The sequence below is a fragment of the Cataglyphis hispanica genome, chromosome 2, assembly GCF_021464435.1.
Source record: "Cataglyphis hispanica isolate Lineage 1 chromosome 2, ULB_Chis1_1.0, whole genome shotgun sequence".
Lineage (NCBI taxonomy): Eukaryota > Metazoa > Arthropoda > Insecta > Hymenoptera > Formicidae > Cataglyphis > Cataglyphis hispanica.
The window spans coordinates 7,690,696-7,708,539 of record NC_065955.1 but is presented as its reverse complement, the minus strand read 5'-3'; the positions used below and the strand labels follow the sequence as shown (position 1 = coordinate 7,708,539).

Here is a 17,844-nt window from a genome sequence, read left to right as displayed (position 1 = left end):
AATACTTAAAAAGATATCTTAGAAGGCTGTTTCTAATGATTCACCCTATATTTCATTCTACGGTACCGTTTATATAGATGTTTTTATCCAGATTATTGTGGTCAGATAGTGCCATGAACTATTTTGGACATTATAAAAGAGATGAAACACTCAACAGCGATATGTGGTACTTGATGTAGCGTATGACAAATCATTTATTGGCTGAGATCATTTACAACTCTACATTCATTTAATATAAATGGCGGATCGCATGATATATTATTGCTATAATATTAACTGCATAAAAATTCTATATTCATCTATTTTTTTAAATATTTTGCACTATATATGCATTAATTTAAAAAATTGTAAATTTATTATAAATTGGAATGTTCAAAATATCCTTTAATAGTAAAAGAACATACTATTTATTAATTATTTGATTAAATTCATTTGATTAAATTTATTTTATGTCATACGCGTTATACTTAAATGACACGCCATGCACAAATGTTCGAATAAACTTTTCTACATTTTCAGGTTTCAAAAACTGAAATTCTCGATTTTCTCTTCACGTCTCTGATTCATAATATGTCAATTAAAATTTCTTTTAATGCATGGAAAAATACAACAAATAGAAATATATGAAGTATATTGCTTTGGCTATTTTTTAATTATATAATATTAAATGTGTATATCTCTATAAATCTTGTATGTTGTTTATTTACATCTCTTTTTGCAGAGATCTATCTATCCAACCATTCTAGTTAATCAACTGCGTGTTAAGAAATAGAACTAATTCTTTCTTTCTTTCTTTTTATCTCATATCGATAAAAAAAATTTATATTGATACATGAATAAAAAGTATGTTATAAAGTGCAATGTTTTAGATACATGTATATTGAAATAGTTTACATATTTAAAGCATGCTTATTTCTATTTTTTACGATTAAAAAAAAATGGTTTATTTATATCTCAAATTATTTATGTATATAAAATATTACTTTTTATCTATAAATCTTATATGTATTAATAGTCTAATATAATATCATATCACATATGTTGCAATTAATGATAATATAAATATACATTAAATTTTCAAGTTGTAGGAAGATGTAGCTATATTTGTTTACCATAAATAATAAATGACTTTATAAACTCAAAAGATACTACATTATCTCATTCGTTAGGTTTTCGATAACTCTTCGACCCATTGTCGTGTATTTAATAGCTTTCTCCCAACTTGTTTTTATTCTTTCGCAATACAAGAATATATTACTTCTTTTAAAAAATCTGTTAAAACTGATAGCTGCGCGACAGCCGGCACCAGTTCTTCCGCGTCGTTGGACGAGTAGAGAATAATTAAATCTTTCAAACAGAAGTCAATCGTTTGTCAATTATTTTTGCTTTCGTATTTTCGGATCACGACAATGTATGCACAAACAAGCCGACAGCTTGAGCAAACATTGGACGCCGAGAAGAGAGAAGATGGCTCACTTCTTAGTAGCTCACCCCCAGATACGGTAGGTCAATAAAATTATTATTATTAGTAAAATAACAAGAGATATTATTTCTACAATTTTTACTTTTATTGAAAGTGATTCTTTTTTTTTGTTTTTATGAATAAATGATTTTCTTCTGATAGAGAAAGGAAGATATACACATAAGATGAGGTTGTAAATAGAAGTGATCATGAGTACATAATTATTCTTACAAAAATATTAATTTTAAGATATTGTAGTTTTTAATATAGTTTAAGTATAACATAATTATTTTTGATAAATATAATGTGATATCTAATATTTCTCAGAGGTAACCATATTATTTTTAAATGTAAATTGATAGAATTAAAATTAACGCGATTTTCTTGGTAGATGTGGTATTTACAATTTATGCATTACACATAAATTTGATACATTTTGAGATTCGTGAATTTAATATTTCAGAAAGTACTTTTAACCTTTTAAAATTAATAATTAATTAATGAGTTAAAGTAAAAATTTGTCCTGTAGAATTAAAATTTTTATTTTCATAAATTTTTATGTACGGTCACTATAAAAAAGTTAGTACGATACAAGATAACATTTACGATTTAGATTGAATTATATTCTACAGGGCCAATTTTTACTCTAACTCATAAATTAATTGTTAATTTTATATTTTAAAAAGCTAAAAGTGCTTTGTGCACAATGTCAAAGTCATAAATCTCGAAATGTATTATATTTATTAACTTTTGACTTAGTTAATCCGTTCAATTTTTTCTTAAGTCGGGATTTCATCAGATTGGCTGACGGTGATTTGCGCCACGATTGCACCATGATGCGCTAATCATTGTATCAAACATCACATACGCAATATTTGTCACTTTTTCTTAGTATGTTTAAATGGAATGTGTGTGTGTGTATATATATATATATATATGTAATACAATATGCATAATTTATATACAAGAAAAAAAAGAGAATATGAAGTATAATAGCAATTCAAGTTTGACTCAACATACTTATCGATGTTTGGATAAATGATGAAAATAAATTGTTTCTTGCGTATTACATGTATTTGTAAACATCAATTTAATCGAATAACAAGAATTCATATGAATATTTCATATTTTTTTTTTTTAGATTTCATTATTGCATGATGATTTCAGGAACGGTTTATGATAGTCAATGTCAATAACGTGCGAAAAAAATAAATTTCCTCCATATTAAATAAATTACAGAGGAATCAACTTTGACTTTTAAATTGATAACTCCGCTATTAAAATGATGCAAAATCATTCACAGATTACAGTATTTAAGGTTTTATGTTTTTTTTTCTGTACATTTTCTGAAAAAAATTAATCACCCGTTCGAGCAATTTATTCGCGCTGCGCATATAATTATATCTCTGCTTATGTATAAAGCAAATGAGAAAAAAAGTTGTGTAAAAATTTTTAGCATTTGATATATCTGGATTTCCTTCAGCCGCTCAATCAGGTAGCATCTCGAGTAAGAGGGGGGTTTTGCAGCCATGTATATATATGGATCTGAACAACGATCTTCATACAGTTTTAACGTGCCAGTTTATCTTACAATTTTACTTTTCATAATATGCGAATATTCGAACCATAAGAACGCGAGAATTTTAATCGATATTTAATACAATGATTGATTTGACAGAATTATCGGTATATTTGACATTGATAAAAAAATTAATAAGTTATGAATTTCAAATTTGTAAATAAATGTTTTATGTTTAGTGGGTGAAATGTAAAATTATCATATTTATTCATATTTTTATGAAAATCTTTATTAATTAATATGTCAGCAATATAATATTGTTAATAAAAAATGTTTCTCTTTCTGAATTACACATTTATATTTTTAATTTATATTTTTATATTTACCAAAATGTTTAAAATTAAAAATTTAAAATTTAAGATATTACTGCAAAATATTAATGCAAAACAAATTTGAAGGATGATTGTTTAACGCATTATAATTATTCTTAATTAAATTATTTATTAGCCAAAGCTCATCCACGGCGGAAATTATATCAAAGAAGGCAGAGATTCAGCTAAAAGCACTTGCCTGATTTTTTCCCCTACAGAAGAAGATGAAATTGGATCTTTGGGAAGATATCTCCAACTGTTTGCCGTAAGTGAGATAAAGTGTGACATACATTAGTTAAACTGTTAAATATTGGAGGAAATGCAAATATATCAAACATTATTTCAGAAACACAAAGTGAATCTCTTGCACATTGAATCTAGAAACTCTCTTCGACAACCAAACAGCTATGAATTTATGGTGGAATGTGCACCGGGCGGTAATATAGCCTCCGCAATTGAATCTTTACGAGCTCAGTGCAATTATTTTTCGATCATTTCTAGGTAAGAGTCTTTTAGATTTGTTTAAATATTTTAATTATTATATATTTTTAAAGAATGTATTTTCATAACATTATTTATTATTTTTTAAATCCCATAATAGCTATTAATTTAAATCCTATAATAGCAATTTAATTGTTTTTACATTTGGATAGTAAATACTTATAAATTATTATAATTATTCGATGTCTGGTTATTAATCATATTAATTTAATTTGTTTTTATTTTGCTTATGTAAAATATTTTATATATAATTTAAGGCGCGCGCGCGTTGATGTTTCAAATTCATTAATGTCCTGCTTATTTTATATTATATACACATCGATCGCCATTTTAAAATCGCCGCTTTCTTGAGATGTTACAATGCTAACAGATGTAACTTTTGATTGATATAATGTAATATTAAGAGTACACGGCCCTAAAATCTTTTTATCAAATTTATTTTCATAATCAATTCATAATTAATAATTAATAAAATTTTTTAAATAAATTTACATTAAAAAATAAATTAAATCAATTTGTTTATTTATGTATTTAATTTGTCAGATTTTTATCATTTGTATTATGCATATTTAATTCAATATTTATATGAGCGTCGTTCAGTAATAAAATCTAACATAAATCGTAAATGCATTCTCTCTTTCATTCAGAAATCACAAAGATAATATAGACACAGTACCGTGGTTTCCGAGGAGAATACGCGATCTCGACAAATTTGCTAATCAGATTTTATCATACGGTGCTGAGCTCGATAGCGATCATCCTGGTTTCACAGATCCCGTATACAGAAAAAGAAGAAAATATTTTGCTGACATTGCTTACAATTACAAACAGTAAGTAAGCCATGATATTAAAATAGGATCAAAAAAACTATGTACAGACATCTTTATAAAAGTATTTATACATTATTAGTCAAGGATACTTGAAGATACATCTTATTAATTAAAAAGATATATGTATATATGCAATATTTCAGCGGACAACCGATTCCAAGGGTAGTGTATACGCCTGAAGAAATAGCCACATGGGGTGTAGTTTTCAAAAACTTGACTAAGCTTTATCCGAAATATGCTTGTAGAGAGCATAATCATGTTTTCCCATTGCTCATTGAAAATTGCGGCTATCGGGAAGACAATATACCCCAACTCGAAGATATATCTAACTTTTTGAAAGGTGATATATCTTATCTTATATTTTTCTGCATGCACGTAATATATAGAAAAAAAGGCAGTCAGAAGTAAATTTAGTGTGACATTAATGGCATTTTTTTACATGATTAACTTTGATTTGTTCTAAAGTATAATCAATTTTTTTTTTCATCTCAATATTTTAGATTCTACCGGCTTTACACTTCGTCCAGTGGCAGGATTATTGTCTTCGCGCGATTTTCTTGCTGGATTGGCCTTCAGGGTGTTTCACAGTACGCAATATATACGGCACGGCAGTAAACCACTCTATACGCCGGAACCGGATGTGTGCCATGAAATTTTGGGTCACGTGCCACTTCTTGCTGATCCATCCTTTGCACAGTTCTCACAAGTTATTGGTCTGGCGTCGCTTGGTGCTCCAGATGATTACATAGAGAAACTCGCAACGGTAGCAGATCATGATATTTTTGTCTATATTAAAAAAATATCATGTAAAAGTTGTAAAAAATTTCAACTTATTGCAGTTTATTTCCTACTTAGTTAATGCTATTTCAAAGTAGCATATCACATTTGTTTATTGATTTTCTATTATATTATAACTTTGTCCGTGTAGTATAATAAAACGTACATATAGCTATTCTTATCAATTTTAATTCACGAAAAGACATATTACGATCGTAAAAGTATGAGTTTCATTAACTATATTATTATACGAGTTTGATAAGATAGGATTATAAAAGTGAAAAAATTAATTTGTATTACTAATCGAATATTCTCGATTAATAATCTTTCTAATCTTGTCAATTGTTATTTTATCAGTAGGAAAATAATTATTTATAAAAAAATTAAGGAAAATGGTAAATAACATATTAAATTTTATTTTTATAAATAACTTCTACAACTTGTTCTTGCAGTGTTTCTGGTTTACGGTCGAATACGGATTATGCCGACAAAATGGTGAATTGAAGGCATACGGTGCCGGACTGTTGTCGTCTTTTGGCGAATTGGAATATTGTTTGAGCGACAAACCAGAACTCCGACCTTTTGACCCGCCAAAGACTGCATTGCAACAATATCCGATAACGGAATATCAGCCCGTATATTATGTTGCTGAGAATTTCGAAGACGCAAAAGAAAAGATGATGTGAGTACGAGAATAATAAATACATGTGTCGATACAAGTTGTCTTATCTTTCGATACAGCGTACGTTTTTATTGTGCGCGTTATGCAATGCATTTGTCGCAAGCCGCAAACATAATAATTTATGTTGCGTAATAATTCAAAATAAATGCGAATAGAATTATTGATAGTTAGTCAAAAAGAATAGCTTGACTTCTTAATGTGATGTACATCTTGACGCTTGACTTTAATTTTCTTTTTATTTTAGGAAATTTGCTCAAACTATACCGAAAAAATTCGGGGTCAGATACGATGCTTATACGCAAAGTATCAGCATCATTGACAGTAAACAACAAGTTCAAGATCTTGTAAATAACGTGAATCAAGAAATTCAAATTTTGATGGATGCTTTGCGAAAATTGCAACATTAGAATTAGTTTTATATAATACGTATTGTTTTTTATAATACATTATATTGAATATCAATTTATTTGTACCTGTATCATTAAGATATTATAGTACTGATATGTGTTACAAAGAATTTATCATTTTTGTTAAAGTAATATATATATATTTAAACAAAGAAAATTCTTATCTTTTTTTCTACATTAAAACTTTATTTATATAAGCTTTCTTCGAAATTTTTATTGTATGATTTTCAGCATAAAAAAGGGAATAGATCATCGTTCTGTAATTAATGTTTATTTGTCTCAAAATAATTTTTGTAAAAGGGATAATAAAAAAACTTTTTTCTGTTTTTTAATTTTAGTATATTAAATAAACATCATATAAATATATATATTAAAAACTTGTCTTTCTTATTTTTTTTTATTTTTTATTAAAAGTAGCAATTTTTATATTTATCGGCAGAAAAATAGAAAAAAAAGTTAAACATTAAGAAACGTAAAATTGATGAGCACATTTCAGGTTTTCGCGAAAACTAATTATTTGATGTACATTTTATATATATGTATATACATGTACTTCTGAAATTCGTGATCACATTTAATATAAAATTTTCGATTATTTTTTCCAGTCTGCTAAAACAATTACTTATGCCAATCTAAATCAATTTTGTATTACATTTTGTATTACATTTTGTTTTACATAGTTATCCAAAAAACATTATTATATCAATTTAAATGCATTTCGCGCTTTCCTGCGATTTCATCGGAATGTTTTCTGCCTTATTTTCATCAAATATTTTTTCATCGAACAACAATTATGAAATGTTATAACGATCTAACATACATTTGTAATTACAATACATTAGATATGTATGAAAGTGTTATTATACATATACATACAACAAAATATATATTATTTTTTTTACTATCATATATACATGTACAAAAAATCTGTAAATATACCCTGTTCCGGAAAATGTGGAGTTTGGTCCCTTTTCCGATGTCATGTTTGTTGGCTAAATCAATTCAATAAATATGCACATATGTGATGTGTCCATTTTTGATCAGAGCTTTTTGATTTGTCACGATAAACTCTCTTTACGCTTTATCGAAATAACTAAACCATTCTCGAGAATTTTATCAAAATTAATTTTATACAATATACATATACAGAAGCGCAGTAACTTCTAAATGTTTTGTCATCGCGCGCTTTCTCCTACAGTAATATTTTGTTTATAGAATATCCCTCTCTTCACATTACATAGATATAAATAATATTCTCTTTGCGGCCTATAAACAAGAATTGAAGATCATCACTTATACTATACGAAGAGAATCGGTACGATTATAAGCTTGAAAAATACCAGAATTATAATTGGTTGAAATACACAATTAATAAAAATTATTATCTTTTATCTCGCTCATCGTAGATTACATTGCAGTGTTTAAATTTTCATAAATTCTGATTTTATACACATATAGAGTGGCACATACAGCGTTTCTTTATATAAACATCGTGTTGTAGTTTTAAAAGATGTCGATTAGTCCTTTTCATAAATATAAGTCTTTATGACTAAAATTCCACTGGTTGAGAAAAATCTATAGGTACAATTATATAAAACAAAAGTACAACAATTATAGAATGGTAAATAGTCTCGTGTTCCATTAATTCACACACGATGCACAGTTTTATATGTCGAGTTAAACATAAATACGTCGATATATTAAAAATTGCACATTATTGCGCTAAAACGTCAAAGTTATACAGTATATTTATATTATAGTTTCTGTAATATCTGTGCATGCGATATATCATAAACACAGTTACCATAATAATTTTAAAAAATTTTTTTGTACATTCGTGAAGAGAGACATACACACAAACACACGTTTTCCTAAATGCGTTGTTCCTGTAAATAGAAAAATGATCGCAACTATGGCAATAGATATTATTTGGCAATTCCTCCACTGCGACAGGTAAGTGCAACAGAATTTAAAAAATTTTTTAAATAATTATCAATTTCTTGCCTATTACAATGGATACAATTAGAGTCGCAGAAAGTCGTCAATTTTACGATGATCTTTATTGTTGATTTGCGGACGCATCTATGTTAGCATAGATGATTTCGTCTTGTTGTGGGCAGATTTGAAAAGATACGAGATCGGAATTACCTTCCTGTTGTGGTGGTACCGGTTGCTGTTGTTGCTGCTGCTGCTGCTGCTGTTGGGTTTGAATTATAGCACCTACATTGCCATGCGTCGAGTTCGGCGATGGACTCACTTGCAAGGAATGAGAAAATAATTCCGTAGGCACTATAGGCACTGGCACGGTGATCGGTATAGGAAGTACATTAACGCCTTGTACACTACTGGAAGCGGGCAATTGTACGTTAGTATTGTTGGTGTTGCATCGATTCGTTTGTTGGCACGGATTCGATGGATTGTATGATATACTCGCCTGAAATCCAAATATCGATCAATGATTTTTAATGCCTTTCCATCAGTAGACAGATTTTAATAGTATTTAAATATATCGTCTAATATCTAATTGACAATATTTTTTAATATTTATAAAGTAGATATACATTTAAAAATCAATAAGTAAAAAAGATACAGCAAAGTTTTTCATTCAAAAGATGTACAAACATTTAATAATGGTGTAAGAATCCCATATCGAGCTATAAATAATTGTTCTGAAACTCTTCTTAGCTCCTCCTGTTGATGAACGATCAATTGTTGTAGTTCTTCGTGCTTTCTTTGTAATTCGTCTTGTATTTGATTCTGTGCAGGAGACATCACTATGCCTTGCTGTTGTAACATCTGAATATTGAGGATAGAAAGATTTAAAAAATTGTAGAAACAGATAGAAAAATGGATAATTAATAAAAATATTATTAAGTTATTCGCACACATAAGTACGCAAAATATTGTAAATACAAATCAAATTTAATTATTAAATTTACTCATAAAATACTATTACATCAAAATTAAACAGATGTTAAAAAAATGTGCATGATATAGAGAAAGAAAGTCTTCTCGTTTATAAAAAATTGATTAAAATACAATTGTAAAACCCAAATTTCATTTCAAGTGCGATTCAAATAGAAATTTATATGCACATGACAGAGGCATTATGTATTAATATCGAGTTATTTAATTCCTTACCTCGTACGTGGGCACGGTGGAAAGAATAGGGGCAGCAGGCGTTGCAAATCCCGCTGTGACTACTGATTGCAGATTAACAGTTGCATATTGCGTGGGATCCATGAAATTAATACATGGCTGATTGACATCCAGTTGATGTTGCGATTGCTGCTGCTGCTGCTGCGGCTGCTGTTGCGTTTGTTGTTGCCTGCTGTCCATCGACGTAATTGGCTTTGACACTACAGAACTGCTTGCAGAAGCCGCGTTCGAGTGTGATCCATGCGTTATTTGTGAATATGGGGAACTTCGTAATGAGACGGATATCGAAGATGTATTGGAATCACCGCAATGTTGAAGATTGGAAGCGATTGTCATCGACTTTAACGTCTTCGATGATTTGTTTGACCATTGCGTCAACGGTGTTTGACAAGATGTTGTCACCTATGCATACGTTTTACATTTTTTAAATAAATTTTAACTATATTTTTTTCATGTCTCTATACTATATTATTTAATTTCCTGTTTAATTTTTATTTTTTACACAGAAAATATTCTGTTCTGTGCGATATTCTTTTAATAAAATATGCAATAAGAATAATTATAATTACAATAGAATCAGAAAAACAGAAAGCAATATATACATATATTTTTAATGTATTATATTGTATATTGTATATTTTTAATATATTCTCTATATAAATGATTTAGTTTCTTGCAATTTTTATACATACGTATTTTGTCTCGCATACAATAGATATTGCAATAATTATGAAATTGTACGATCGCGCGTATTATATCGCGTCTATAGTCTTACTTGTTTTACGGGTATTAAAACATCTTGATTTTCCGTTTTATCATAACCCCCCGATTCCGCGCGCAATTCCTTCATTACGTCGACATAACTGACCACGTAATGCGTGCACACGATAAATTCAGGTTTCGAGTTCCATTGATTGTACGTGATGTAAAATCTGGTCTGCAACCAAATCCATTGCTGACCTTTCGTAAGGAATCTATAATAGCAAGATGTTCCCTCGCCTTTCTGCATCACTAAAGATTAATAAAGCAATTAATTATTTGCGCTGTATTTACGTTTTTTTTTTCCTTACTCACATGATTCATGGCATGTAACGACATTGTCTAAATCATCCACGTGATAATAATCGTAACCAGAAGTTCCTAAAACTTCAAAAGGCAAGTATCCAATGATGGGTGGCGCTCTGTGATCTAAAAAGAGAAATTTCCATTCCAGACTATGGCGAGATGTGAATTCTGACTTCGTGTTGTCTGTCACGGATAATTCGCGGATAAGTTGTGGAGTCTGAAGACGTCCTGTACCCACGAATACTAATCTGCAAAATTAAACATGAATTTAATCTACACTCCACTGCAACTTTAATTTTATATATATATTGTATATAGCCAGAATCAATACTTGTTATCTGATGCATTGGTGTTACTAAATTTTTGACTTGGCAATAGATTGTCGACATCGTTATCCGTAGCGGATCCTGCAATAATAACAAAATTACTTGACCTTAAAAATAGATTCATTTTGTAGAAGAACCTTAACTTTGAAAATATACAATTTGCAAAATATGCTACAAAATATAAAATTTTTGACATTTTTTACTCACGGAAATATCCAATAAATTGTACAAGTTCGTAGACAGAATCTTCTCGAAAATTGAGTCCGCCCCTTTTTATGTGACACGTGAAAGATATTTGGTTTTCTGTTACAATACAAAAGATTGTATGTAATAAAAATTGTAAATTTTCTGACTCTCCATTACTCGTGAAGAGTACCTTTTTTCACAGTGCGTTTATCACGCGTGCTGCCAGGATTCAACAAGACATTATACAAGTGTGGCTGGTCTTCTTGATATGTTATATTATAAATAGTCGTGTTCTCTAATTCGTTCGGAAGATATCCAAGCAGAGACGTGACACTTTCGGAGACATAATAAATACGTCCATTTGAGGAGAAAACTATTATAAATCCGTCCAATGCCTACACATTTGTATAAAAGTTTATATGATGATAGTAAATATTTATACACATATTATAAAATTTACTATAGATTTATGGTTTTTATTATAGACTAATTTTACCTCCAATATAAGGTGAGTGAATTCCTCGTTGGAGAGAAAAGAGGGTTTCCAATTTTCTTGGATCTCATGAACTCTCGATCTAACTGCTATCTCTGAAATAATCAATTATATATAACTAAAATTATAATAACTATAATTTAATTTCAATGAAAAATATATGTTTAAGAGTTTATCCAAATGTGGTAAGTACTGTATTCAAACATAATGTTGAATATTAGTATAGAATTCCAAATAGTTTCAATTATAAAAATATTAAAAGAGATAAATGGAATGCTATGAAGATCTTGTGCCTACCATTGTGATTTTTTAGAAATAAAATTGTTGATTTCAGCACTGTAGACTTGTCCATTTTTCGTGTATTGGCACTAATCATGCTGCCGAGCTCGTTCACGAGCATGTTAAATTGATCTCTGCGTTTCTTTTCGCTGAGATTACGCGATTTTCTAAAAGGCAAATATTTATTTATTGCATAAATATGCAATAAACATTAACAGATAATTGTATAAGAATTTTTTGTCTTTGTTTCTTTACCGCTTCGTGTCGTCTTTATCGTCCATATCATCGTCCATGATAGAAAACGTGTACTTAATTGTACTTTAATTTAAAATGGCAAATCTTCTTGGCGGAATGTCTGTAATATATATATACTTCTTGTGTTGGTATTACTACCGCTTCTGCACAGAGAAGAATATATTCATACTGAGATATGTTTATGTTAATTTTACAAATCGTACAATATTTTTAAACTTTGTTTCTATGAATAATTAAAGTAGCGCGCATAATTCTAGAGAGCGAGAAATATATTCAAAAATTACTAATCATTGATATTGATCAAGTGGTAATTTTCTATAAATATATACTGCATATTGATTTATATTTTGCAAGAAATGAGCAGATATTATTATAAAAGCATATAACATTATTAAATCGAGATTTCAAAAAGATATTATATATATATAAATCATAATTACTTATCTTTTTTTGAAACATTTATTATTAAACAATATAAACAATTTATTATTTTATAAAACATTGCTTTCTCCAAATTACACTTTGTGATATAAAAGTAAATAAATCATAGCTTAAAAATTAAAATATATCTAAGGTAAATAAATTTTTATTACATTTTATTTAAAAAATGCGACTCGTATTATATGATAAAAATTGCAAAAAAATTAAAAAATTACATGTTGATTTAAATATTAGAAATGTATGAAATTTTTTCAAACAAGAAATGATTTTAAAATGATTATTATCGAACAATATAAATTTATTCTTTTTATTTTCGTAAATTTCACTCATCTTTCAATATGATAAACATTGCTTTTGAATAGATCATAATCTTGAAAATCTGACAGAAACTCGATACCATAAATTAAAAAATTATTTAGAAATTGCATAGTAAAATATACAACATCGATTAAATTATTCGATTAAAAATAATTATTAAAGTGATTAAAAATAATTATTCGATTTAAAAGCATCATAAAAAATTAGCAAAAAGGACAATTATATTACAATTGTGATATAAATTATTAACAGAAATTTAATATTAATTATTTTTAATATTAATAATTTATTATTAATATAATATAATGATATTGATTGTATTAATGTAATATAATGATATTGAAATAAAATAATTTTCACACACTATAATGGTTTTCTCTTTATTACAAAGAAAATCGATTAACCAAATAAATCAGTGCAATCTTCGATCAGCATGACAAAGTCAAGTAGAAATAGTCGCGTGCTACAAGCGTGATCAGACGAAGCCGATGAACTGCCGATGTATCTATTATTTTTGCGGATATATTTGTCATAGATTCTAATTGCATTATATATAATTAAACCTCTAACAAATTTTAAGCAAACATTTCATAAATATAATAATTCTTTCTTTGACAATTGGAGGAGATTAAATAACTGAGCAATAATGAGATTAAATTAATATAAATTCCGTTCAAATAAAAAATCATTTCATTTTATATAGCAATTGTATAAAATATTCGTGCTGCATGAATTTTTATCTATTATTTGTAATATCATACATATATGTAGATTTAAAAGCATACGTTTTTATTATCTAAGTAATGCAATACCTGTTTTGTAACGCGCAGACGTTTTCGGAGTTAATAAATCTTAAATCCTTTCGCGCATTTAAATAAACAAACTTTTCTACAGAACAATTTTCAACTACCGGTTCACAATACACTGCGATAGAGAATTGTAACAATCACGTGATCATTATAGTTTCTTCATGGGAAAAATATTTAATAAAACTTTTCCACATACATATTAAACATCTTGATCAAGAGATCGATTAGCGCAGTTTATAACAATAAATTCACAAAAGAAGCAACATTGGATTCCATGATTATAAAATTCTAATGCTGAAATCCAGTCGGGATTATTTAGAACGGATTATCGACAAACCATCAAATTAAAACTTCGTTGCATCAATCGCGAGAGAAGAGAGAAGAGTAATTAACCGCGAATATCTGCAAAAATTCAGATGTCTCAATCACTCCGACTGACAGAAGGTATGCACGCGCGAACATTCGCGCTTGTGGTGCACGGATTTTGCTCGCACGCGAGTTCTCAGGTCGGGCGAGTATGTTGGGTTTCCTGCGTCTTTCGTCGATCATTTCTCGATGTCGCGTTCACTCGCACGCGATGATAGCCTCGTCAATGATGCCGTGATATTTTTCACATGGGAGACACTCGCCGCTCGATCGATCCTCTTCGAAGACAATCGCACTGATTTTTTACGATTTATGCCTCGGTATTATAATTACGCGATCATGATTACAAGATGCCGCCATGGACTGCTGCCGATTGTAGCGCCTTGCATCCAGGTTCATTAGCCGCGTTGCCGAGCCTAATCGATCGCGAACGTAACTCGCGAGTTTTTACGCGCGATTCCGCGCGGTGATTGCGAAAACCCCTGCGGAATACGGATAGCATTCGGATAGTAGGCCATGTAGAAACAGACGAGCCAGAATTGCCAACCGCCCTGTGGTAAAAGTCCCCTTCGCTCGGAGAAACTACGCGTCTATGGAAATACGATGAGATTTCACTTTTCCTCAGCTGCAGTTTGTATGAATTACTAATACATGTCGAACTCTGGCTCTTCAAAGTGACGTAGCCATAGGGTATCTTAAATATTTTTTTATTTCGCTTAGTGAAGCATTAGATTTACCTTTTAAAGCCGACACGGAATGAACGGAAATATATTAATCTCTGTAAATTAGAAATTTATTTTTTAATATTATAGAATCGAACGAAATTCTCTTTTCAAGAGACAAAATAATTGGTTCTGGAAAGAATCGAATTTTTTGAATCTTGTATTTAAAGTTGCAGTGATAAAAAATAACATGTAGTCAGACATTTTTGTCGATTCAAAATTTCCGTCAATGAAACAGAGAAACGCGAAATAAAATAAATATAATTTTTTTCAAAAACTCGTCGAGTCGAAATGAACTTACACAGAAACAACACACACAATTATTTGCTCATATATTTTCGTTTATTTATTCCGAAAAAAGATTCCTACGCGATAAAGATTTAAGATATAATCTTGTAATTTTCGCCTCCTATCGTGCAATCATTTTTACTCGAGAAAAGAGGAGAAAATCTCGTTTCATATTGTCCACATCAGTGTTACTGTCAACCGACCTCACGATGGATTTTCACGTAGCGAAAATGAACTAGAGTTTTCCGACAATGCGCAGTCGCGGTATTATCACTCGCCGCCGTCACAGACTCCGCGGTGAATGCGCGCAATATGTATATTACCTCGCGGCGGACATTCAAGCATGCAGCGATTGGTCGACCGCGATGCATTTCAAACATCGGCCTTGCACAGTAGTATGCATCAGCAGCAGTCGTTAATTAAGCATTCGCTAAATTCGCTTGTCGTGCGACATCTGATATCTCTCCCGCGTGAAGTATCATCGTAGTAAGTATAAATTCCTCGATATTTACGTAGCCCTGTGTCACGGAGGAAGATAATACTCACCGGTCGTCGCACAATTTTTCATTGTCATAAAATAACGAGGTTTTTTTTTTTTTCATTGCAACAGAAAAGGGAAAACGAGATATGCAAATATTTCATATACAAATACATACATTTATCAATGTTCAAAATTTTTTTTCTTTGATAAAAAGTTTAATGCACGTCAGCGTTCTTTCAAAAATTATTAGTTTTTTTTTTAAATTATATTGTGCGCTGAATTACATAACACTATTAAAGTTTTAATTGTTTGTGGCTCATCATTTTTCTTAATACGTCCTTCATTATTGCTAATTAAGAATTATATATGAAAAAGAGATATTTCGCACACGATGGATATTAGGTAAAATAAAAAACATAGGTAGTTCAATAAATTTTACATAATATTTATTATTTATAGTGTACTCAGAAATGTCGGGCCTCAACCAGTGGGCCTTCTTCTTTTGACATATTTGATCAATGAACATCACAATGTTAATTTTCCTCTAGTCCGTATAATTACTTCTCTTCTCTATTAAGAGCGGCGCGCAATCTGCTCGCGTCGTCGTGGTAGAACACACATACAAGCATTAGGACGGCCTATATCTCTGCATTGTATGAAATACTCGAGATTCTCTCGTTCGTTGCGCTGAACAGGCCATAAAACTGCGAGGTCAAATTCGCTCGGGGGGGAACGACGGACAAAGTAGGTTGTCACGAGCGGTATTTAACGCAATGGTCACGTAAAAAGTAGCTCGTGAAACTCGAAACGACGTAACGAGCGGATTGCGCGTAGCAAAAAATAGATATGTCCAGTTTCGCGACTCTTGGTTCTCACTCGCAATTCAACATGCCAGCATATTCGTACAACAAAACATCGAATAACAACTGCATATAAAAACAAAACGAAAGGAAGAGGATCTATCTCAGTCGCAACTCGTTCGTAGGTTTTGAATTTCGATCGGCGCGCGTATTTTCGACAACCAATATAATATCCGATAATTATATTAAAACGCAACGTGTTCTATTAGTAAAACATTTTTTCCTTCTTTTTACGTATTGGATAAGTCATCGCCAAATATTTATACAATCCGTTTTCTCGCCACATCGGAAAACAGCTACACGCTTTATGTTGTCCATATCGGGCCGACATTCGAGGAGTTCCCAAAAATGATGGGTTTTTAAAGGAGATGAAGGAGGAGGAGGGCGGGAGAGGGAAGGGGGAGAGTGGATTTTGACTTTCCTTTTTTTTCTCTTTTTATCTCGTATTACAGCAACCAACCACATTCCCACTGTACACTGCCTCTTTCTCTGCTCAATTCTTCGTCCTCTTTCGCGGACAATGCAAAATTAAAATACGCACGCATCGCGACGGGGAATGAAACGCCCTACTCGGACAAGGAGATTCGCATTCATCTCGATTACGTTTGTCGAATTATCACGTCCGCGTCGTTTCCATCTCCAACGCGACAAATTGAAAATTCTCCGCGGGCCAGTCGTTAAGAATTCAAGATTATCAAATTGCAACAAAGTCTTCCTTCTATTATCTTTTTTTTCCCATTGTATTATAGTATTGCTTACAATTTTACTATTTTATTACAATATAGGAACAATTGATACCAATATAACTTCAATTAATTAGCAAATAAATATTAAAGAAATATGTATTTCAAAATGTGTATATCTATATATCTCGGATTATAATATATCTTTATTTGCGTACACACACACGCACAATATTAATATATTTTACAAAATTCATATGTTCTATTTAAAAAATACATTCTTTCCTTTCTATTTTCAATTAGATAATATAATTTAGTATCTTTACTGCAATTCTTTATTATCAAACGAAAAAAAATCAATGTAATGTATCTTTAGTTTAAAAAGCAGAAAATTTGTTAAAAAAATATCAGTTGTTTCCTTAAATATAAAATAGAGTTTCATTGGCTACATTAAAAGAAAGCGAGTCGCAGAGATTGCAATTTCAAAGTAAATGTGGCTTGATTACGTTATTTACGTGTCTACATGTCGCTTGCTGTGAAATTTTTACGAAGTTGAACACGATG

General features: G+C 30.2%; 2 protein-coding genes across 4 annotated transcripts; one reads left to right on the top strand and one right to left on the bottom strand.

Moving 5' to 3' along the window:
• The first annotated feature begins 1,289 nt into the window (after positions 1-1,289).
• Positions 1,290-6,645, top strand: LOC126858773 (protein henna). 2 transcript variants are annotated; one of them, XM_050609333.1, is made up of 8 exons: positions 1,290-1,502; positions 3,489-3,617; positions 3,699-3,853; positions 4,501-4,683; positions 4,827-5,023; positions 5,184-5,446; positions 5,913-6,142; positions 6,387-6,645. In XM_050609333.1, exons 1-8 carry the CDS (start codon positions 1,410-1,412, stop codon positions 6,547-6,549), a joined length of 1,413 nt encoding a protein of 470 aa, XP_050465290.1. In that variant the 5' UTR covers positions 1,290-1,409; the 3' UTR covers positions 6,550-6,645. The 2 variants fall into 2 exon arrangements, with proteins under 2 accessions (XP_050465290.1, XP_050465291.1); XM_050609334.1 differs by lacking the exon at positions 1,290-1,502 and adding an exon at positions 3,018-3,148.
• A 289-nt stretch (positions 6,646-6,934) lies between these two features.
• On the bottom strand, positions 6,935-14,794 carry LOC126858756 (circadian locomoter output cycles protein kaput). Of its 2 annotated transcripts, none has more exons than XM_050609291.1 (12): positions 13,884-14,794; positions 12,313-12,455; positions 12,076-12,224; positions 11,782-11,873; positions 11,476-11,680; positions 11,307-11,402; positions 11,105-11,180; positions 10,783-11,021; positions 10,577-10,719; positions 9,691-10,110; positions 9,172-9,345; positions 6,935-8,983 (listed from the first exon to the last, which is right to left on the bottom strand). In XM_050609291.1, the coding sequence occupies exons 2-12, from the start codon at positions 12,348-12,350 to the stop codon at positions 8,609-8,611; spliced, it is 2,007 nt and encodes a 668-aa protein (XP_050465248.1). In that variant the 5' UTR covers positions 12,351-12,455; positions 13,884-14,794; the 3' UTR covers positions 6,935-8,608. The 2 variants fall into 2 exon arrangements, with proteins under 2 accessions (XP_050465248.1, XP_050465247.1); XM_050609290.1 differs by having other exon boundaries at positions 6,936-8,983; positions 10,484-10,719.
• Positions 14,795-17,844: the final 3,050 nt, after the last annotated feature.

Bases quoted from the DNA above. Each gene is read 5' to 3' on its own strand.
- LOC126858773 (XM_050609333.1), top strand. From the start codon at position 1,410: ATGTATGCACAAACAAGCCGACAGCTTGAGCAAACATTGGACGCCGAG. The intron at 3,854-4,500 runs GTAAGAGTCTTT...TCTTTCATTCAG, and splicing joins TATTTTTCGATCATTTCTAG to AAATCACAAAGATAATATAG. The intron at 5,447-5,912 runs GTAGCAGATCAT...TTGTTCTTGCAG, and splicing joins ACATAGAGAAACTCGCAACG to TGTTTCTGGTTTACGGTCGA.
- LOC126858756 (XM_050609290.1), bottom strand. From the start codon at position 12,350: ATGGACGATGATATGGACGATAAAGACGACACGAAGCG. The intron at 12,225-12,312 runs GTAAAGAAACAA...TTTGCCTTTTAG, and splicing joins GATAAAGACGACACGAAGCG to AAAATCGCGTAATCTCAGCG. The intron at 11,874-12,075 runs GTAGGCACAAGA...TGATTATTTCAG, and splicing joins ATTTCTAAAAAATCACAATG to AGATAGCAGTTAGATCGAGA.